We start from the raw sequence: 24,446 nt of genomic DNA on the forward strand, positions 1-24,446 counted from the left end.
ATTATCATTAGATCACATCATTTTGTCCCCAGATAATATTTCTCCATGACTTTCTACTCTTCATCAAACATAGCATAAAAATATACAGATTTCCCTGGTTTGGGAGATCTTCATATATGAAAGCTCACATGTCACATAAACTTATAGTAAATTAATTTGTATACTTTTCTCTTGTTAATCTCTCTTGTTACAGGGTATCAGCCATGAATCCTAGCAATGGATGAGAAAAGAAATCTCTTCTCTCCTAAGAATATTCCTGTAAAAACATCCAATTTAAAAATAATGAAGAATATCTGTTAGGGGTGCTTGTACCAGGAGCTGGGAAGGCATTCTCAACTCACAGATTAAGTTAGGTTCTGAAGCAAGAAGAAGTTTATTTTATTTTCCAAGGGAGGAAAGAACACAGCACGAAAGGAAGAAAGAATGCCAGCCTGCAGGATCAATTTCTTGGGCCTTTATTGGGGTTCTAGAAAGCAGAGCCATAGATGTTGGGAAATGATAATAGAAGGCAGTTGTTTTCCAGAGCGGTAGTTTTCTGTTGGGCTGGCTTTATCCGACTTCTGAGAACTCAGTCTGACAGATACCGAGGGGCTGTATGTTCTCCTCTGTTTAATGCTCTTCTAGTTCTGCAAACCAAGCTCTTAAAAAAGTTAAACCACACATGGTCAAGCAAGAAGCAATCAGTGGGGCCAGCATACCATGGTGTGCAGTGATGTTTTTGTTAGATGATTTACTAGCAATGCTGTCCTTTCGATACCTATAAGAAACTCCTGTTAACCTAGCTAAATAGGAAGGGACCCCAGGGTGGTAATATATGTATGTTGGACCTATTCTTCTAACTATTTACCTTAGTCTTTCTGCTGCTGCATTTTAGGATTAATAAACTACAAATGTACTTTTCCTCCACAATCTGAAGTCCTGGATACATTTCTTTAGGTGACTATTGCTATTGGAGAAAACCCAAACTCTGTAAAATTTAAAGAGGTTTATTCTGAGCAAATATGTATGACCATGATCTGGGAAGCCATGCCCAAGAAGTCTTGAGCAAGTGGTCCCAAGGCTGTTGGGTTACAGTTTGATTTTATAAGTTTTAGGGAGATAGAAATTACAGATAAAATCATAAATCAATATATGAAAAGGGGACATTGGTTTGGCCTAAAAAGGCAGAACATCTTGAAGCAGGGTAGGAGAGAGCTTACAGGTTATAGGTGGGTTCAAAGATTCTTTCATTGGTAACTGATTAAAGAAGAAATCTTTATCTAAAGGCTTCAAATGTTTTAAAATAAGGAAGCGTGTTGAGTAGGGCTCTGGTCTCTTAAGCAAACTGATGGTCTGCAGGTGATCTACGCACAACCTTAGTCTCGTTAATAACAGTCTCATTGTCACAAAGAGTCTGTTTTGTCCAGCTGATGATCTCTGTTTAACATTAAGGCAGGTCAGATATCTAAACTCCAAAAGGGAGGTGGGTCTGACTTCCCTTCCCTTCATGGCCAACAACTCAGTTTTAAGCTTTTTCTTGGGTCTGCTTGGCCAAGGGGTCCTTTTAGACAGCAGGGAGGGGTAGAATTTTATTTTAGTTTACAATATGACATACCTTTCTTGCTTCAAATATCAATAACAATTAGTATAAGAAGGCTCTAAGACCTTGGTCTTTTAAAGTTCTTTATTTAATCAGTCATCTCTCAAATTCTATTCTTGAGAAGAAAAAAAGTTGACTCTAAGATAAATTTCTACATTGAAATTCATTTTTTCACTAATTTTTGTACAGCAAAATAGAAGCCATGTTTGTAATCATTTCATGAAAGGCATGAAACCTTGTGAAAACAGAAATAATGGAGGAAATGGGGAGTTGCTGTTTTGTGGATATAGAATTTCAGTTTTGTAAGAAGAAAAAGTTCTGGAGAGTGGTTGCAAAACAGTATGAATATACTTAGCACTATTGAACTATATATGTAGAAATGGTTAAAATAGTACATTTTATGTTATGTGTGTTTTACTACAATCGAAATTTTTGAATAAAATGGTGGTTTCTGAGGGCTGGGCATGGTGGCTCACAGAATCCTAGCACTCTGGGAGGTTAAGGCTGGTGGATTGCTTGAGCTCACAAGTTCAAGACCAGCCTAAGCAAGAGCAAGACCTCGTCTCTCAATAATAGCCAGGCGTTCTGGTGGGCAACTGTAATCCCAGCTACTCAGGAGGTTGAGGCAAGAGGATCTCTTGAGCCCAAGAGTTTGAGGTTGCTGTGAGCTGTGACATCACAGTGCTCTACTCAGGGTGACAAAGTGAGACTCTATCTTAAAAAAAAAAGTAGCAAATTTTGGACTGTAGCTTATTATAAATGGCTTTTGATAAAAGTCAAAGTAAAATGGTAATTATAGATGACTTAAGTCTTAGAATAGCCACAGTTAATGACACAGTTGAAAGGAAATGTAGTTATTTCTGTGACATACATTAATTTAACGTGATACTGATATGTATATACTAAGACATTAGAATTTTAGAAATCTCATATAATTTTGGAATACATATTAATAACACATTTGTACAAATATAACCCAAAGAAAGTTAAATACTATTATTTGTCAGTCCTGTATTATTTTAATGTACCAAATAAACCTGATATGTCTCTCTAAAACTTCTAGGAGATATAATATTGAAAAATTAGTCTGCATTCAAAAAAACTGAATTTAGAGTTTGAATTTTTTTTGTAGTTGCAATTTTATTGGTTGTATTGAGCATCAGTACTGACATTTCAATTTGTACACAATTCTTCACATAGGTACCGAAAATCTAAAAAGCCATTTATTGTAATTCTTTTTTAAATGGTTATTCCAGTGACTTTCCAGATTAAACTTTGGAGGCAAATTTTCCTTAAGAGGTTATCAAGTACTAGTATCCTCAAATGTTAATAAGCTGTTAGTAAGTCCCACCAGTTTATAATTAACGACCATATATCCTACATACTCAGATTTTCAGTCTTTCACAACACAGTAACAAAATTATTAGGAAAACAGGAGCAGTGCAGCCAAAGATGTTACAGAGTGTACACAATTCTGACACAGAGAGCCGTGATCAAAGGAGTGGTTTTCTTTAGGAAACAATTCTACTAAAAAATAACATTGGGAATAGAAATAATTGAAAAGGTTCAAGACATTAAATGCAGGTCTGAGACTCCATATTGCCATTTAGTATGCTTTGTTTGGGGCAGTACCTGTGGCTCAGAGGAGTGGGGCACCGGTCCCATATGCCAGAGGCTGCGGGTTCAAACCCAGCCCCAGCCAAAAACTGCAAAAAAAAAAGAAAAAGAAAACTAACCCCCATTTATGGAATGTTAAGCTCACACCCAAAGATAGTCAAAGCCTGCCATAATTTAACATCCTGCAGTATTTTCTGGTTGTACCAAAAAATAAAGAACCAGCAAATGATTTCAAATCTTTTTATAAAAAAGCATTTACACTTAAAAAATGTGATGAAGTGGGATTCTCTCCTTCTTAATAATATTTCTAGAGCTACTATAAAGCTTGCATTTACAAAATAGTTGATAAAAATAGTCCTCTGGATTGTACAAGAGGGAGGCAGGAACCACCGATGGTCATGGCACGTGATGTTAATCAGACTTGGCTTCTTTCTCTCCTGCTTCATCAGCAGCTGCACCCTCCTCAGTTTTAGTTTCTCTGTTTCCTGCAGGTAAATCTTCTTTACTCTGTTGGTTAGCCACGTCGGCCCACTTTCCCTTTGCTCCCCTTTTCCCTTTTGGTTGCGCTTTTTTGTCTGGAGATATATTCTTTTCTGCTGCCTTTTTTGGCTTCATTTTCACTTTTGCAGGAGCAGGTTTAGCTGACAACTATGCTGATCTCCTCTTGGGGTCTTCCTTCCCCGCGCCTTCCTTCTGCAGAACTGACCTTCCTCTTCAGTGTCTTGGCGGCCGGCAGGACGGTGCCTGGTGCCTGCAGCCGTGTTGCAGTGAGGTAAAGCTGCGCTACCTGGCTGCTCTGCTCCTCCCACCACCTGAGCTCTAGAGTTTTAAATTTTTATTTTTGAAAGTTTGTTAGATATCAGAGGTTTAAAACACTCAAAACAGGATCATAAGTCACTATAAAATAATAGTCATTCATTTAGCCGAAATAATAATTCAAATTATTTCAAGAAACAAGGCAGGACACAGTGGTTCACATGTATAATCCTAGCACTCCAGGAGGCCAAGGCTAGTGGATAGATTGAGCTCAGGAGTTTGAGACCAGCCTGATCAAGAGTGAGACACTGTCTTTTAAAAAGTAGCCAGGTGTTGTGGCGGGTGCTAGTCGTCCCAGCTACTTGGAAGTCTGAGGCAAGAGGATCACTTGAGCCCAGGAGTTTGAGATTGCTGTGAGCTATGACACCGCGGCATTCTACCAAGGGCAACAAAGTGAGACTCTGTCTAAAAAAAAACAAAACCTTTACTCTTTGCTGGAAAAGAGAGTTAATTTCCCAAACAATCATAAGACATCATCGAGGCAAACTGTACCTATCACTTCCCCTTACCCTCTTTTCTTAATTTTTACAGTTTACTCAAAAAGTAAACAAAATCTTTTACTGTCTTTTATTAATATTACATGTAAATTTTGTTCAAAGGGAAAACCAAATTTTACCTTTGCATTAGTGTATTTTTGCATTAATGTATTATTAATACTAAAGCTAATTTTAATAAAACCTTATAAATAGATCTATCCAACTTCAACCTATTTTGACCATGTAGAATAAGATTTTTATAATCTCTTAAAATTGTTTCTATTTTCTTTTTCAATTTATTGTGTTCATTTAGTTTTATTTTTTCTTTAATTTTAATTTTTATTTTATTTATTTATTTATTTGCAGTTTTTGGCCAGGGCCAGGTTTGAACCTGCCACCTCTGGCATATGGGACCAGAGCCCTACTCCTTGAGCTACAGGCGCCGCCCTTTAATTTTAATTTTTAAAAGTTTAAATTAGACAAGATAATTTTTCCTTTAAAACCACATTTTCATGTCTTCTATTTTTATTTTTTTATACACTTTGTATATAGAATTTGTCTCTTTTATTTAGTAGTTTTAATTCCATGTATTAGTTATAAAGTTAATTCTTCATAACCCTTACTTTTAGTGACAAGCCTAGGAAGTAAGCAGTTTTACAGAGCTCAAGACAAAGAACAATATCTGGAGTATTTAATCTCCCCCTAGTATGGTCAAGAGGCAAAGCTGGGCCAGGGAGACTGGGTGGAATTGTCCCTAGGACTCATGATGGTCTACAGGCCCAAATCAAGACATAAGCTCACAGGTAAAGAAGCAAGTATCAAACATATCACAGAAGCAAATAGTCTTATGACCTTAAAACATTTAGCAGAGACAGTGTAAACCTGTCTAATAGACCTAGGCAAAAATGTCTAAATGAAAATCGGATGACATTTGATGACAACAATTTTAAAACTATATTTACCAAAGATTACTAAAGTCCCACACATATGAAAAGTATTTGCACTAATTTTTTGAGTAATTTATCTTCAAGTTAATGTGTAAACAGTTTATAAATCTGTAAACAAATGTATATGTCTATAGATTATAGACACAACAGGTAACATACAGATATACATGTGTATGTATCTGGAAGCCTAAAAGCTCAAAAGAGTTTAATGCAAAAGGAATATAGCTTTAGACCTGGGAAGAACAGTCCACTTACTGCTCCGAGTTTCCATGAAGAAAAACACAAATCTCTGTAGTACCTTTTCTCTTTTCCTTAAGGAATTCTTTAAGTTCCCTCATGTGGCATTGAGGGTGGCAAGAGGGAGGGACAGACAGAAGCAAATGAAGAAACAGTGGGAGCACATATGGTTAGCAGGGGCTTAAGAAAATTTAGTCAGCGGAGAAGTTTTTACAAAGAACAGGGGCCTTAAAACAATATATGAACATACAGCTTGAATATTAGCTTTTTATTAAGCTGACTTTTAACCATATAGCTCTTTGTTTAAAAAAAAAAAAATGCTTTTAAATCTCTTATTATCTGATTTTAGCCAGGACAAATAGCTTATATTTCTAGCTTTTAAACTTTTTTTAAAAAACAAAAAGTATGGTTAAGGATGCCCAAGAACACACAAGGTATCTCCAAAGAGGCATAGACCAGCCCTCCCAAGATCCAGAGATGCCCCAAAGCAGCTCAAAGAAAGGAAGGTTTTGCTAGCCTCAACTGGGGTATAGCCCACATTTTTGTCTAGCCACATTTTCTAAGGTGTAAGCTTTTCATGTGACTGTCTATCCACAAAGGCCCAAAAGTCTCCTGTGCCTCTCATAGAAGAAGACAAGAAATCAAAAGGGAAAAGGGGCTCCCCGCCTGTAGGTCAGCGGCTAGGGCTCCAGCCACATATACCAAAGCTGGCGGGTTCGAACCTAGACCAGGCCTGCCAAACAACAATGACGACGACGACTACTACTACTACTACAACAACAACAACAACATAGCCAGGCATGGTAAGGGGCGCCTGTAGTCCCAGCTACTTGGGAGGCTGAGGCAAGAGAATCACTTAAGCCCAAGAGTTGGAGGTAGCTGTAAGCTGTGACACCACGGCACTCTACCAAGGGCAACATAGTGAGACTCTGTCTTAAAAAAGTGTGTGTGGGGGGGGATTAATAACAAACAAATGGGTACTCCAAAAAGTCAAAAGTCACATAAATATCAAACCAAGAGAGACTGGCTCCTTGACCAGGAATCAAACCCAGAATGTGGCAAGACAGCACAGAATTTTAACTGTTAGACCACAAGGTGGAGTAGCTTTTGTTGTAATTCTCACAACGGCTCTAAAGCAAGCACTTTGTACAAAGGATTTTAACTTTGTTTTAGGTTAGATTTTTATTCTTTAATTAGTAAAGAGAATTTATAAGGCCAGCCGTGACATTATTTTGTGTCTTTTCTTAATTTGATGCTCTCATAAATGCAAGGCAATTGTTTAGAATTAGAGTTTTTTGTTTTGGGGGTTCTTTTTTTTAAGTATTTAGGAGTCAGATTTAAAGAATCTATCTTCTGGCTGTTGACAGTTAGAATTTCCAGTTTATAGCGTTGCAAGCCTTCCTCAAGAGAACAGAAAGAGAGGAAGTCATTAACTTAATGGACATCTTAAGCAACTGGAAAAGGAAGAACATTCCAACCCCAACCCAGCAAAAGAAAAGAAATAACTAAAATTAGAGCAAAATTACATGAAATCGAAAACAAAAGAATTATTCAAAAGATCAATGAATCAAAAAGTTTGTTTTTTGAAAAATTCAACAAAATTGATAAACCTTTGACCAACCTAACAAACAATAGAAAATTAAAGTCCATAATATCATCAATCAGAAATGACAAAGGCGAGAAAACAACAAACACCTCAGAAATTCAAAAAATCCTTAATGAATACTACAAAAACTTTAGTCTCAGAAATATGAAAATCTGAAAGAAATTGACCGATACTTGGAAGCATGCCAACTTTACTAGACTTAATCAGAAAGAATTGGAAATGCTGAACAGACCTATATCAAGTACTAAAATAAAATCAACTATACAAAATCTCCAAAAAAAGAAGAGTCCAGGACCAGATGGCTTCACATCATAATTCTACCAAACCTTTAAAGAGGAACTAGTACCTATATTACTTAACCTTTTCCAAAACATCGAAAAAGAAGGAATACTTCCCAACACATTCTGTGAGGCAAATACCATCCTGATCCCCAAACCAGGAAAAGACCCAACAAGAAAAGAAAACTATAGACCAATATCTTTAATGAACATAGATGCAAAAATATTCAACAAGACCCTAGCAAACAGAATCCAGCAACACATCAAATGAATTATACACCGTGACCAAGTGGGTTTTATCCCAGGGTCTCAAGGTTGGTTCAGTATACATAAATCTATAAATATATCACATAAACTAAAAAAGAAAGACCATATGATTCTCTCAATAGATGCAGAAAAAGCTTTTGACAATATCCAGCATCCTTTCATGATCAGAACACTTAAGAAAATAGGTATAGAAGGGACTTTTCTTAAACTGATAGAGGCCATCTACAGCAAACCACAGCCAATATCATATTGAATGGACTAAAATTGAAAATGTTTCCACTCGGATCAGGAACCAGGCAAGGTTGCCCGTTGTCTCCACTGCTTTTTAACATTGTAATGGAAGTCTTAGCCATTGCAATCAGACAAGTAAAGGCAGTCAAGGGTATACAAATAGGGTCAGAGGAGACCAAACTTGAACTCCTTGCAGATGATATGATTTTGTACCTACAGAACCCCAGGAACTCAACCACAAAACTCTCAGAACTGATCAAGGAATACAGTAGCATCTCAGTGTACAAAATCAATACTCACAAATCAGCTTTTATATATACCAATAATAGTCAAGCTGAAAAAACAGTCAAGGACTCTATTCCCTTTACAGTTGTGCCAAAGAAGATGAAATATTTGGGAATTTACCTAACAAAGGACGTGAAAGATCTCTATAAAGAGAATTATGAAACTCTGAGAAAAGAAATAGCTGAAGATATTAACAAATGGAAAAACATACCATGCTCATGGCTAGGAAGAATTAACATTGTTAAAATGTCCATATTACCCAAAGCAATTTACAAATGTAATGCAATCCCTATCAAAGCACCACCATCATACTTTAAAGATCTGGAAAAAATAGTATTTCGTTTTATAGGGAATAAGAAAAAACCTCAGATAGCCAAGACATTACTCAGAAATAAAAACAAATCAGGAAGAATCATGCTACCAGACTTCAAACTATACTATAAATCTATAGTGATCAAAACAGCATGGTATAGGCACAAAAATAGAGAGGTAGATGTATGGAACAGAATTGAGAACCAAGAGATGAACCTAGATACTTACTGTCATTTGATCTTTGATAAGCCTATCAAAAATATAAATTGGGGGAAAGATTCCCTAGTTAACAAATGGTGCTGGGAGAATTGGCTGGCAACGTGTAGAAGACTGAAACTGGATCCACACCTTTCACCATTAACAAAAATTAAATTGACTCACTCGATAAAAGATTTAAACTTAAGACATGAAACTATAAAGATGCTTGGAGAGAGTGCAGGAGAAACACTTGAAGAAATTGGCCTGGGAGAATACTTTATGAGGAGGACCCCCCCCCCACTCCCCAGGCAATTTAAACAACACCAAAAATACATTACTGGGATCTGATCAAACTAAAAAGCTTCTGCACAGCCCAAAACACAGTAGAGCAAGCAGACGGCCTTCAGAATGGGAGAGGATATTTGCAGTTTATGCTTCTGACAAAGGTTTGATAACCAGACTCCACAGAGAACTCAAACTTACTAATAAGGAAAGAACAAGTAATCCCACTTCATTGTGGGCAAGGGACTTGAACAGAAGCTTCTCTGAAGATGATAGGCGCATGGCCTACAGACACATGAAAAAGTGCTCATCATCTTTCACCATCAGAGAAAGGCAAATCAAAACCACTTTGAGATATCATCTAACGCCCATAAGAGTAGCCCACATAACAAAATCCCAAAACTACAAATGTTGGCATGGACGTGGAAAAGGGGGAGCACTTCTGCACTGCTGGTGGGAGTGCAAGCTAATATGTCCCTTTTGGAAAGAATTACGGAGAATACTCAGGGATCTAAAAGTAGACCTGCTGTTTGATCCTGCAATTCCTCTACTAGGTACATATCCAAAAGACCAAAAATCACTTTATAACAAAGATATTTGCACCAGATTGTTCATTGCAGCTCAGTTCATTATAGCCAAGTCATGGAAGAAGCCCAAGTGCCCATCAACCCATGAATTGATTAATAAATTGTATTTTATATATATATATATATATATACCATGGAATATTATGCAGCATTTAAAAAGATGGAGACTTTACCTCTTTTACATTTACATGGATGGAGCTGGAACATATCCTACTTAGTAAAGTATCTCAAGAATGGAAGAAAAGATATCCAATGTACTCAGTACTATTATGAAACCAGTTTACAGTCACTCACACTTTCATATGAAGAATAGATCACAACTATGGCCCAAGGTGAAGGAGGGAGGGGAGGAGGAGGTCAGATCGAAGGAGGGTGAATGGTGGGATCACACCTATGGTGCATAATGCAAGCGTACATGTCAGATCTATTAGAATAGAGTATAAATGTCTTAACACAATAATTAAGTAAACTAGATGAGGTATATATTAACCAGTGTGATATAAGCATTCCTAATTCTTTATGAAATCATCACAATGTGTCCCATAAATGCATTAATGTATACATGATCTATGTATTTATGATTTAATAAAAAAAAATACAATTTCCAGTGATATACTAATTCCAGTAGCAACTTAGTCTAGTAGTCTCTTTATAGAAGAAGCAAACCCAAAGAGCACTCCACACGCCCACAAATAGGCTAAAATAGACATACTCTTCTGAGAGTTTGACATATTTGGAACAAAAAGTCTCAGGTCCCTAACTGTTTTCAGATTGGCCACTTAACAAGACCCAAAAATCTGACCCCCAGATGATAGAGACCAAGACAGTACTTTCACTTGGTCACAAGTCAAACTCTCAAGGGCATTAAATAAGAGGGAACTTTACCCAGTACCCCTTTTTATGACAGAAGATCACAGGTAAAGGAAAAGATTATTTATGGGAGGAAAGGGAGTAAATAAGAATATTCGTATCAAAAAGTACACCAGAGTGGCTATACCAAGACCAGTCGCAGATAAATCTCTTCTCTCATTAGTCAAAATTTTGCAGAAGAAATAGCAATTTCTACTGGCTGCTTGACTGGATTTTACAGAGAGAGAGGCCAGGAACCTGGTGGGTAAGAAATTCCTACCCTTACGCTAGCTAAGTCCTGGGTTCCCTTCACTGCAGCTTCCAGAACAGTGGAGCTTTGAACATCTTGTTTGTGATGCCAAACTATAGTGGCCATGGGGAAAGTTCTCCTTTGCCCTCTGAATGTTTGCTAGGAAATCAGCTTGCAAAAGGCAGATTAATTGGAAAAAAAGTATAAAAATTTATTTAACATATACACGGGAGCCTTCAGGATAAAGATCCAAAGATAAAGGGGAAATTATCCATTTTTACACAATTTGAACAGATTTTATGTATGGACAGCCATGTAGAGATATGATTGGCCCAAAAGGATATGATCTAATGGTAATAGAGTAAATGGGGAAACCCAGAAAAGCCTGCCTGTGTGCGCATCCTTCGTTCTGAGGGTGAGGTAGGACCCTCTCTGGAATGGGGGCCTCATGCCCTGCAGTCAAACAAGGTAGAAAAGGTAATTTCTTTATGGCCAGATTTTACACAGAAAGGCAAAGGAAAAGTTAGAGTAATATTTTGGGGTTTTATGGCTGGCTTTGGGAAAAAGGGATTCTAGTTTCTGTGGCTAACCTCAGGGGAGAACAGGACTGAGAGGCAGGAGGGCAGGAGAAGGTCAGAGAAAAAGATCTCGTTCTGAGGTTGCTGCTTTTAAGGATACTGTTTTCTGAGTCCCAACACCTCCAAGAGTGCATAAGAGTTCCCCTTTCCCTGCATCCTCACCAGCATTTGTTTTTTGTTGTGTTTTTTTGTTTTGGGGGGGTTGTCTTTTTGATAATAGCCCTTCTAGCTGGGTTGAGGTTTTGATTTGCATTTCCCTGATGATTAGTGATGTTGAGCATTTTTCCACATTCTGTTGGAAACCCAGTGTTTTGATGGTGGGATGAGAGTGCTCAGCTGCTGCAGACTATTCATTTATTCCTCAAACATTAATTCTTTCCTCTTGATGGGCAAAGTTTGCTCAGAAAGTATCTAGTTTAGTTATTAAATTTTGATTATTTTCCTAAATATCTTATAGTTATTGATTTCTAGTGTTAAAAAAAAAAATTAGGGCCGGATATGGTAACTCATGCCTATAATCCCAGCACTTTGAGAGGTCAAGTCAGAAGGATCACTTGAGGCCAGCAATTTGAGGCCAACAGTTTGCAGCTAGAACAGCATAATGAGACCCTGTCTTTACATAAGTAAGAAAAATTAGTTGGGTCTAGTGGTGCTCACCTATAGTCCTAACTACTCGTGTGACTGAAACAGGACATATTACTTATGCTCAGGAATTGAAGCCCACAGTGAGCTGCAATTATGCTAGCACATTCCAGCCTGAGGGACAGAATAAGACCTTATCTCTGGAAAAAAATAATAAGAATAATTGAGAGGCCATTAGGTTGAGGCTGCTCCAGCACCCTGAGATCCTATGTAAACCAACCAAAACCCAACTCAATATTTGACTTTTGTTTTTTTCTGGGCAGCAAATCAGTTGCCAGATAATATGATTTCCTGTGTGTGTGTGTGTGTGTGTGTGTGTGTGTACCCATGTGCATGTGTGTGTATGACTTCCTTTATAATAATCTTATTTTTGAAATCTCAGAGTGGCTAAGATGCTATAGTAAAAACAAAACAGTGTTTAATTCAGGAAATTGGTTACTTTCCAAATTAAGCATTGGGCCCAGCCTTCTAATATTGAATATGGAAGGACAAAGAACTTCATAATGGCATAATGAGTGAGTGAACTGGCAGTGTAGGTTAAATCTTCACTTAAGCTTAGCCTAAAGGCCAAGAACCGATTCACTTAAATCTTAAGAGGAAAAAATAATGATGGCATGTACAAGGTAAGGTATTTTCATCAGAGTGGTAATAGGAGAATTGGAGTAGGTCCTGAAGGACAACTTCATGAATGTTTAATGACCTTCAGCTACATTCCTACTACTTCCCTGATACTTACTTAAACCAAAGCTCATTCTCTATATACCAGCATTCTTTTAGAGCATCAAGTACAACAATTTTGTTGTGGTCTTTATCTGTTTAAAACAAAATAGTTTATTCTTAGCAAGATTTGAAAGGAGCAATTACTCTCCATTTTATTTTTTTGTTTGTTTGTTTTTGTTTTTGGCCAGAGCTGGGTTTGAACCCCCCACCTCCGGCATATGGGGACGGCGCCCTACTTCTTTGAGCCACAGGCACCGCCCTGGCTTTCCATTCTAAAGATCCTCAAGGCAGTTAGAGGCCATCTGTCTGGGTGTCTTAGGCAGAAAAACAGGAGAGACCCACACAGCCTAAAGGAAACTTGCTATAATCTTCCCAGTTTCCTCTCTTATTTCTTTATATCCAGAAGTCAACAAACTAAAACTGGTCATTTTAAAGAGAAATAAAGTAAACACTGAAGTAATCCCCTGTGATTCTCCTTCCCCAGCCATCTGTTGAAATAGGCTGTCTTAAGGAGAGCTAGAAATAAATATACACTCCACGGGTCAACAGTAACTCACTATCTTGTAGCCAGGGACATGTCAGAGTCACTTGGGACCCCAAGAAGCTCTTCTCTACATCTGTAAAAGCTAAGAGACTTTTTTTTTCCTTTTACTGTTCCACTGGGACTGTCATTTTGGGGGTAGAATGCTTTGGAATAGCATGCTACAGCTTAGACAGAATAGGACTAGAATTCCCTTTGAATTTCTGTTTCTGTTGTGAAAAGACAATTACTCCATGGAATGTAGATTACATGCGTAGTAAGACACTCAGGCTGGATCGGTTTGATAGTTGGAGAGTGTTTCTTAATATGATGATGGAGCCACCTCTCTATGGGAGAGTAATACTTTCCTGCTTCAGAGGCATCCTCTTCCATTTCCTGCTTTCTTCTCTTTCCCCCCAAACTTATAGATGGTCTTGATAAACAAAGGAGAGAAACAAGCTCTCACCAGCCCAAATTCCTGAATCTCTGACTTGACTAAGACACACCAGTCACCTGTAGCTATCCTGCTTTACCTACTAGTGAAGGATAGAACAGAACAGGAATTTATTGCATAATAGTCATTCCCTGTGAACAAAGGTCTCATATCATTCCTCCTTGTGTACAGGAACGACTATGGGACAATGTTGATCTGTTTACATGATTTGGACAGAGGTTTTAGTTTAACATTTCAACTGCCAAAGTTGTTTCTTTTTCTAACTTAGACTTAGTATTAGGGTCAATTACCATTTTGCTGACCCTGATGCACTAAGCTATTAAATTCCTCAAGGTTCAGCTATGTCTGTTTTTCTGTTTAACATGAAATTATCCAAGAAAAACGCAGATACCTATTCAATGTAACAATGTAAAAGAAGCATTGCACGAACGTCAGAGGCTTCAAGTATTTCATTGACCTCTTGGAACCTTAGTTAATATATCTATAAAATAGATAACTATCCTACTTTTCTTGAGTCACTGATAAAACAAACATGAAAGCAGTTTGTGAATCCATAATTTGCTATACAAATAATAGAAGTTGTTTGCTAACCTACGTGTAACCAATGTTCACTTCTATATAGTTTTTGCGTGGTATCTAACACTGGGAGTCTTAGTTTTTAGAACATTCTTTTTTTTTTTTTTTTTGAGTTTCCAAGGTATGTTTATTGGCATGAAACCAAAAGAAGGCGATATAATTCTCTGGTCTGCCAATCAGCTACATAGAACTAGGTGAAAAAAAAAAGATTTTCTCTTGCAATTTCTTTATTAAGGAAAATGTTTTACTCATAAAATAAAATACTGATTAGTCTTGGCAATTTTTCTAACTGAACAAATTTAGAGTACCAAAACAAAAACATTTAATTTTTACCAATTTTACCAAGTCAAAAGTCAGTAATAATATTACAACTTTTGAAAAAATTCATGAAATTAAAAAGCAGAGAAAGATTTTTCAAACAAGCCATCTGTGTATTTTTTTCCTTTCTTAAGGTGAGAAAAGAATGTCTTCATGATTCTGCTAAAAGATCACCTAACAAGACAAGCAGGCAGTGTGGAATGTCTTACATCTCCATCCTATTGATGGAGCCCCTTGTGATTTCCCCTACGTAGGGAACTATTTAATGCCACCTTACACAGGATCTGGTGTGACACTGCTGTAGTAAGTTTGCTCGTGCAGGACACAAAAGCTCTAAACTTTTGGTCTGTGTTATGTTACACACAATTAAAAACTACCCCAATGTAATCTTAAGAGCATCAATCAAACAAAGCTATAAAACAGACATATCTAAAGTATTTTTGTTTGAATATGCATATCCCAAGTTTCCATTTTCTGGAAAAGGCAGAACCCAAAAGTTATATGTTGTGAAAGCCACTTTAAAGATGGTGTTATTTAGATGACCCCAGATGAATGAGTGCCATTATTGTTGTGTAGCTATGAAACAGATCATCATCCTTTACCTCATTACATTTCCTCAATATAAAGTTCCCAGTGACTATCCGATCACATCCAATTTCTCCATTTCCAAAGAAGCCAAATAAAGGAACACTGGGAAAAAACTTTCTAAATGCATCAGCCTCAACATTCCCCTTGGCTCTATAATACTGAAAGCCCCTGCCAACGCATGCAAACATGAAGCCGATGGTGTTCTGCTCAGGAATGTTGGCAGCTTTGAGGCGCTGCATTGCAGCCTCAGCCGTCTTCTCATCAGTGACATCCTCGTTGAGGAGCACAGTGGCACTCTGGATTCGGAGTCCACTAAATGATAGCCCAACCACACCAGTGGCATCAAGATCCACAGGGTTCTTTTGAGATGTCAGTGATGACAGGTTGTCCACCTGGCCTCCAGCCAAGATGATATTCATATCACTAAAACTGCTGACTACTCGGTGCAGATAATTACTGGCTCCCATCTTACAGCAATTATAGCCAAAGATAAGGACCACACGAAGTTCAGGGTTATCTATGAGACCTACTTCAGTGAGTTGATGTCTTTCTATTGTTAATTTCTTCGGATCCTTAGTAAAATGGAAGGGCTGTATTTTTATTCCTTCAATTTGAGGGAATAATAGAGCAAAACCAGATTCTCCAATTTCTATTTCCTGAGGTCGATTGCTACCTGATCCCATTGGAGTCACTACAATTCCTGGGGTCACAATTCCAAGGATTTGGCATTGTTTCGGGAACAGCTTTTCAAGGGCAAATGCTGTTTCCATACTAGTTCTTTTCCTTGCTCTCTTATGGCCACGACACTCTTCCAGATTAATGAAAGTTTCTGAATCAGCCATGTAGAGAACTGTATGTGGTAATATGCGAACATTCTCAAGCTCCTCCGCTGCCACGCGAACCAAGCAATGCCCCTCCAGGTGGCCGGCCTCAGCCAGGCCTGCGGAGATCCAGGTCACACTCCGATGGGTCCGCAACACTCTGCGCACACACTCCCTCCATAAGCGGCACACGCCAGCGGCCGGAGCAAGCTCTACGGCGGCCCGGAGGGACCCGAAGCGAACTGCGCAAGGCAGCCGGGCCAGAGCGCACTCTAGAACATTCTTTACAAGTAAATCAGAGGAATACTGATGGGAATAGGGTATATTCATTTGCTAATGTTGATGGAAGACACCAAATTTCTGTGTTTGGTTTATGGTTAGTCTCTCTTCCTACAACATCAACTAGAACCCAAATACTTTCAGGTAACGTGCAGAAATTTTCAGAATTGTAGGATTTTTTTCTCTAGGCTATAGCTTTTGTCAGATTTAGACTACAACTATAGTATATGTTTTGTAGACTGTAATAAATAGCTTGTGTAATAAGACAGTAATGAATACTAATACAGATTTGAAACCTCTCAATATTATCATAGACATGGAATTGCTTTTATTTACTAATTATAATAATATCTAAAACATCTTGCCCCAGTTTTTCTCACCATGTTCTGGCCACATTCATACCCCTAAAGTCAATTAACAGTTTTTTTTTTCTTCATGATTTAACATGGTTTGTGACTCAGCCAGATTCTGTCTTCTGCTTTCTTCTTACAAAGCACATTTCTGCTATTCAAGAGTTGTAACTGTTCAGATTTCTTCAAAACAGGTGCCTTATTCCTCTTTCTATACGGGGTTACATAGGCCCCAGAAACCACACATGGGCAAACTCCAGGCAAATTTACATCTTTATTCCCACCTAGGACTTCCTTGGTAACTGGCCACCACCATAGAAGTGTCTCAGACTCACTTTACCTATTCTTTTTTTTCTTAATCTCCAGAGATATCATTCTAGAATTGGATGATCATCAAGACAGAAGCATACCCAATTCCATTTTCCATTCCAGTAGCAGACAGGAAAGGAGTAGGCCTCACCATATCTCCTAGATTGATAATGTCTCCTCTCTACCTCTCAGAAACTATATATTCTGTATAAATTACTCTCAGGGGTCTTCCTTTGTGTGAGACCTAGTTGGATATTAGAGCTTTTTTAGTTTGCTTGTTTTTTGAAATACAGTCTCCCTCTATTGCTCTGGGTAAAGTGCCCTGGCATCACTGTAGCTCACAGCAACTTCAAACATTTGGACTTGAGCAGTCCTCTTGCCTCAGCCTCCCATGTAGCTGGGACTACAGGTGTGTGCTACAGTACCTGGCTGGTTTTTCTATTTTTAGAAGAGATGGGGTCTAACTCTTGCTCAGGCTGGTCTTGAACAAAGCTCAAGAAATCCATCTGCCTCAGCCTCCTAGAGTATTAGGATTACAGGCGTGAGCCCCTGCGCCTGCCCTGTATTAAAACTTTTACATAAGCAAGTCAGATTTGAGAGAAGAAGGATTTGCAGTCAACAGTAACAAACACTGACCACTTAACTTGAAAACCAGGAAAGAAAAAGAATCACCCAAAATCTTACCACCCTGCTGCAGTCTCAGTTAATATTTTGATGTATCACAGTCCGGTGTTACTGTTTTTCTCATGTGGTGTTGTCGTAGTTGTGACACATTCACAATAGTCCACCTGTAATTTTATCTTTTTTTTTAATATAATACTACATCCCACCAGTGAAACCAACAAAATATATTTTCGTTTGCTGCCTGTATAAGACAGTCAGATTATTTTTTGGCCTTTTAGCTTGATGGCAGAGACTATGCTTTGCCTTTAGACCTAATCAGTATCCAGGAGGGTAGCTATATAACTTCCTTCAAATCACTTACCCTCTTCTCTGAGCATTAGGTTCCTCATATATTAAATGGTCATAGTAAAACCTATACCAAAGACTACTGTGAGAATTAATGTATTAGTAGTAATGTATTCAGTGACTACACTTAGCCCTTTGCCTGGCACATAAGATGTGCTCAGTGAATGACATTGAGGCAGAGACTCTTTTTTTTTCTTTTTTATTAAATCATAACTTTGTACATTGATGCATTTATGGGGTTCAGGGTACTGCTTTGATATACAATGTGAAATGCTTGCATTGAACTAAGTAACACATCCATCACAATTATACTCATTTCCTAATAGTTTTGAAATGTACCATTGCATCATGCGCATTAGGTGAGGTCCCCCCATATGCCCTCCCTCCTCCCTGTTCTCCCCCTCCCTTTCCCTCTCTCTCCTCTTCCCTTGAGGCAGAGACTGTTTCTGCCACGTGAGTTCATTGTTATTAATTTGGGGAAGAGAACGTTTAATATATATTTGAGACATCATTTATAGTGTTCCACAGATACATCCTGCATTTTTGTGGTTTCTGCTGAGTGATTTAAGGTGACATCGTCCTAGACTCATTTGATTTATTTCTTACACTGAAAATTGCAAAAGTGTTATAAGCATCTCTGGAATATGTATATGGTCTCAGTCCACAGGCTCATATCTGAATGGTTATGAGCATTTGACTAAATGAGAAAGAGCTGCCTTCATGCTGTTTTTGGTTTCATTTGTGATTTAGACATTTTTCTTGGACAACAAAATATCTTTGCACTTTGTGCAACATAAAAATCTTCCTTTCTTATTTTTTGCATAGTCATCTGAAAATGCAGAGCTCAATAAATAATTATTGAATGAAAAAAGTTGACAAGTTTTTACCCAAAGAAAAGTAGCTTATATTTTGTTCATAGTTTTATGCATTAGTAGTAGCTATTTTTAATCTTGGTACCCTGACAAGCCATCCTATAGTCTGACACCATTTCTGTGTATCAGTGTCCCAGGCTGAGCTTAGCTCCAGTCAATACCTATTGTGCCTTGTGGGTAGTAAGTCATTAAGTTCATCACCTACCCCCTCAGTTAACCTGTAGTGGGGCTCCCTTTTCATACTGGTTTTGGAAGACAAGCCTAACACTTGCCTATTATATCACATCTTTATTTTACAGAGTAATGTTGTGGAGGATATGATTTAACTAGCCTTTTATCTGAGATATTAAAAAACAGCAGACTTCCTGCAGTAGGGTTCTACAGTGCTGCTCTCATTTCCTTATCCTCAGCTCCCATTAATTTGTTATTTTCTATACATTCTGTCTGTCTTTAGCATTACTATCTGGGGTTAAAGGAATATTTTCTTGCACACAAAACTGCATTATCAACCAAAACAAAAGTGCTTTTCTCCCTTGATGTGTCTTCCTTCTTCTTCCTGATCCTGGGACGACGAGGCTAAAGTTTCCAGCTGGATCTGGCAGCCAGCATTTCTGGGATAAATTAAATGAGCACACTTGATTGAGGTGTAGCTGGACTGTATCTCTGGCTTCCTATTATGCTAGGAGATCAAAGCAGATCACAAATAGAGGCTTAGTCTACAAAATATTCAAAACAGATGGCTCGTTCTTTTTGGTAAAAATTCAGGTTTTAAGGCAAAACACTTGTTAGCACGACTTCATTTCTTTTCTTTGAAAGATAGTCACCACTGAACACATCCACTATTTTTTCCTGAATTTCAAGAGTAGAATCAAAAACTTTTTGCATGAGGAGGGATTTGGCAAGCCTAGAAAAATCTTAGACGGTCTCGGTTCCTTTTCATGTGAATATGAGGCAAGTAATTAAGATTTTGCTTTGGCATTCTGGATATCAAATGAAAACAACTTAAGTTTAGTCACATAGTCATTTTATTAGTGGGTCACTATTTAAAAATCCACTTTTTGTCTTGTTCTATCTTTCAAGAATTGAACCAGGATGTTTGCCCCTGACTTCATGTTTTTAACAGACTCCTTTATCTTTTACATCTGGGTCCTCAAGTTCACACAGAAATAATTCCATAAATGTGGTTTGAAGTTTTTATTATTTTGATTTAAAAGTGACTGAAATAAGAAATAAATTTAATTCAAAAATATTTTTTAGGCATCTACCATGTGTCTACTCTGTACTAGATACATGGGGGAAAATACGTATTTTAAGACTTTGAAACAAATACCACACAATACATTTTCTTTAAAAGAGAAAATTGTAAAAAATGAAATAAGAAAACCTACTTCTCCACAAGACACTCAAAGAATCACAGAGGCAATGACACTTGAGCCGACTCTTGAGGTAACGATAGGCATTTGCCAGACAGATATAATTTTGGAAAAGGACATAACATTTTCAAAGGTATGGAAGGAGAAACAGCATAACTAATTTAATGTACTCTTAGTAGCTCACTGTAGATAGTGCTTAAGGTATATATTAATTATCCCAGAACTTGACAGCATAAAACAATAATAAGCATTTGTTATCTCAGTTGTTTTTATGGGTCAAGAATTAGGAGCAGCTTATCTGGATAGGGTCTCTCGTAGGATTGCAACTAAGATGTCGTGTGGGCCTGCAGTTATCTAAGAACTTCACTGAAGTCCACACATCCAATTCCAAGTTACATCACACATGGTTCCTGCTGACTACTGGTAAGAGCCTTCAGTCCCTTGCTGTATGGAACTTTCCTAAGGGCTGCTGAAGTGTCATCGTGACATTCCCCCAAAGTGAATGGTCCAAGAGATGACAGCAAGAAGAAAGCCCACCATGTCTTTTATAACCTAGTACCAGAAGTTACACACTATCAGTTTACCACATTCTGTCCCTTAGAAGCAAGTCACTCAGACCATCCCACATTTAATGGGGGGGAGGGGCTTAGATACCACTTTTTGAAGGGAGGAATGCCAAAGAATTTGTGGGCTTAATTTAAAATCACTAGAAGGTGTCGAGGGACAGGCCACAAAGCAGGCGCAGTCAGCAGCAGGTGGATCATGAAGATGTTAGCATGCCATTGCAACCTGTAGAGGATGGACAGAAGGCAGGAAACTCTGGGAATAGGAAGGTCAGTGAAGAGCTCTCTACTTTGTCCTAGAGAGCGATGCTGAGGGTTTGCATGGGAACAGTGATGGAAGAATTTGAGAAGTAAGATTATGTTCATGATTGAGAAGCCTTGGGTCTTCCAAGAAATGTCCCAGTTTGTTTCTAGACTTCCTTGGTTTAGAAAATAGAGAACACAGTCAGAAAGCCCAATTGTAGTTCAGAAAGTGAACTTGCTCACAGAAACTATTTGAATAAAAGCTATGAAATAAAGCTTGCACGTTGTACTTGTATAACCTCCAAAGGGAGAGACCTCAAGCTGTGACACACTGATACCAAGTGAGCGCCTCAGCTCCTGGCCATCTTTACAAGAGCTGACCTTGTTGTGCAGAGCAATGTTTTTCAACCTTTTTTATCTCACACCACGCTTCAGCCTAATAGTTAAACTTCCACTGCACTCTTAAATTATGTTGATCAAAAAAAAAAAGAGAGAGAGAGTCAAAAAAAAAGAATATGCTTACTGTGCTTTGAACTTCTTCTTCTTTTTTTTTTACTGTTTGGAATTCATTGAGGGTAAAAAGAATTAGATTACACCCTGAAAATAATTTAATGATCTTTAAAATTTTTCATGGCACACCTAAAATCTTCTCACAGCACACCCGTTGAAAATCACTGGTGCAGAAAGTTAGGCAAGGGGGTGGGGATAACCACAGTGATCTCTAAAATTACTTCCATCCTGAGTACAGGATGCTCATTTTGATCCATTTATTATTTTAAATTTGTGTATTCTTGAGAATCTTTGACTACATAGAAATGTTAATCCTGTTCACAAATATTTAATTCAGATTATACCAATATCAAAGAATTTTCACAGAGTATTTTCTGGAGCTTAAACTAAATCCAATTTAATTTCTTGATTAATTTTCTATACATGTAGTTGAAAATGCCCAGCATTTAAAATTTTCTTCTAATCTGTGAGTAAATTATGAGAATGTCTTCTTAATATTATAGTTAACTGCAATTGGGCTGTTAGGGGATTGGCTCACATTTTTTTAAAGGTCCAGGTAGTAGGTGCGGCACCTGTAGCTCAGGGGCTAGAGCACCAGCCACGTAAATCAGGGCTGGCAGGTTCGAATCCAGCTCAGGCCTGCCAAATAGCAATGACAACTACAACCAAAAAAATTTTAAAAAGCAATAGCTAGGCATTGTGGGGGGCACCTGTAGTCCCAGCTACTTAGGAGGCTGAGGCAAGAGAATTGCTTAAGCCCAAGAGTTTGAGCTTGCCGTGAGCTGTGACACCACAGCACTCTACCTAGGATGACAAAGTGAGACTCTATCTCAAAAAAAAAAAAAAAAGGTCCAGGTAGTAAATGTTTTACACTTTCCAAACTATATACACTTTATGTCAAAACTATTCAGCTCTGCTATTATAATGTGACAGCAGCCATAGACAATATGTAAACAAATGAGTAGGGCTGTGAACTAATAAAACTTTATTTATGGACAGCAAAATTTTATTTTCACATAAAAACCATTCAGCTGATGGGCTGTACAAAAACAGGTGATGTGCTAACTTTGGCCAGTGGACTATAATTTGCCAGCTCATGCTCTTATATTGTTTATCTAGTCTTCTTTGTGCTTTTCATCACTTTATATACCCTACCTATCCATCCACAGTCCCTGGTAAGAACAAGTACAAGTAGTAGCATTAAAATGCCCTTAAGGTCAGAATATGAGGTAGAATCATAAAGAATAATTTGTATTTTACATGCACTGAAGCCATCACAGGTTGGGCATTGTTCCCATTTTGCAAATGATGAAAAACTTAGATACTTAGAAATGCTAGTATTACTGGAGAAGCATACTATATGGCAGGCCCATAGATTATCACAACCCTTTATTATATGCTGTTGCCAAAGCAATATGATCTGGGCCTCCCAGCTAGAATGCAGCCCACCCTGAAATCAGGCCAGACAGTCTTGTCCCCAGAGTCCAGGCTTTCAGCCACTGCTTCATAGCACTCTGTGGTTCTGTACTGCTGCGCAGAACTATCAATACAGTGGGAAGATGAAATAGCACGTAAGTGATACAAATCTGTCTCGTGAGGGCAGCATCTGTGTTTAAAAAAATAATAACAATAACTGTGTTTTCACCACAGTCTCTGAAACTGGATACCCAGTGATTAACATCGTGTCACCAGCCAAGGGCCTGCGTGCTTCTGGCTACAGAGGTTGAATAAGTCCTATTTCTGTCTATAGCCACAGCAGCCACATAGTCTTCCCTGGCACTGGAGAGTGGAGACTACGGTGTCTGCATCAAATGTAGTACTGTACGGTACTGAGAAGACACAGAAGCTTTTTGCCAGGAAAGTGTTCAAATAGAGGCAGTTCTTCATAAGACACAGATGACCACCTAAGTTAATTTAATTCCAGGTTCACTAATAAAACAAATTTCATGAGGGAAGTAACTGACATGAGAGCAGATAAGGGCAGGCAGCCAGGCAAACAGCTGTGTTTTCCTGGAAGGTGCAAGTTGTAATTGCTCCAAGAGATGCCAGTGGGCAGGAATCCAGTTCAGAGAAGCCTGCCTGCAGCCAGACAACATTTCATGTGTGTGTGCACATTTGTGTGTGTGTGTGTGTTTTACCACTTCCATTTTTTTCTTTAAAAGGAGTGAGTTGTGTACAGGAGGGTTAAATGCTTTATAGACAAGAAAAAAAACTGCACTATAACCAACTTGTTCACCATAATGATGTTCTTCCTCATCTTCCTTCTTTTTCTTGCTTTTTTCAGCCTTGACGACTCCCTTTTTCACTGCATCAGGCTTTCCTTTAGCTCAGTATGCAGCAATATCCTTTTGGTATTTTTCCCTCAACTTTGCAGCCTTCTTTTCACCAGGCTGCTTGTCATCCACAGCAATGTTGTCATTCCACATCTCCCCCAGCTTCTCTGCAACATCACCAATGGATAGGCCAGATGTTCTCCTTTGATTTTGGGGCGATACTCAGAACAGAACAAGAAAAAGGCCGAAGGAGGTCTCTTGGGTGCATTGGGATCCTTGAACTTCTTTTTTGTTTCCCCTTTAGGAGGGATCTCGGTTTTCATTTCTCTTTCATAACGGGCCTTGTCTGCCTTTGCCGTATCTTCAGATTTTCCTTTCTCTTTAGCAGACATGGTCTTCCCCCTCTCTGAGCACTTCTTAGAAAACTCTGAGAAGCTGACTGAAGCAGCTGGGTGCTTCTTCTTGTGCTCCTCTCGACAAGTTTGCACAAAGAATGCATATGATGACATTTTGCCTCTCGGCTTCTAAGGATCTCCTTTGCCCATGTTTAGTTATTTTTCCTCAACGAGGCACAGGGTCTCCCAGTGCCCATCTGGCTCTCACTTGCCCCGGCGCTGTCTCTATAGAGCTCAGTGTACTGCAATAGCTCATGTGTTTTAAAGTGCCACACA

General features: G+C 38.3%; 2 protein-coding genes across 14 annotated transcripts in view; one reads left to right on the forward strand and one right to left on the reverse strand.

The window, feature by feature from the left end:
• ERC1 (ELKS/RAB6-interacting/CAST family member 1) overlaps positions 1–24,446 on the forward strand; it is a 663,469-nt gene that overhangs the window by 577,575 nt on the left and 61,448 nt on the right. The gene's annotated exons all lie outside the window — the stretch shown is intronic.
• LOC128562302 (F-box only protein 22) lies at positions 15,127–16,264 on the reverse strand. The gene has a single exon (XM_053557139.1). It carries the CDS (start codon positions 16,053–16,055, stop codon positions 15,156–15,158), a length of 900 nt encoding a protein of 299 aa, XP_053413114.1. The 5' UTR covers positions 16,056–16,264; the 3' UTR covers positions 15,127–15,155.

Source organism: Nycticebus coucang, chromosome 12 (assembly GCF_027406575.1).
Source record: "Nycticebus coucang isolate mNycCou1 chromosome 12, mNycCou1.pri, whole genome shotgun sequence".
NCBI classification, from domain to species: Eukaryota; Metazoa; Chordata; class Mammalia; order Primates; family Lorisidae; genus Nycticebus; species Nycticebus coucang.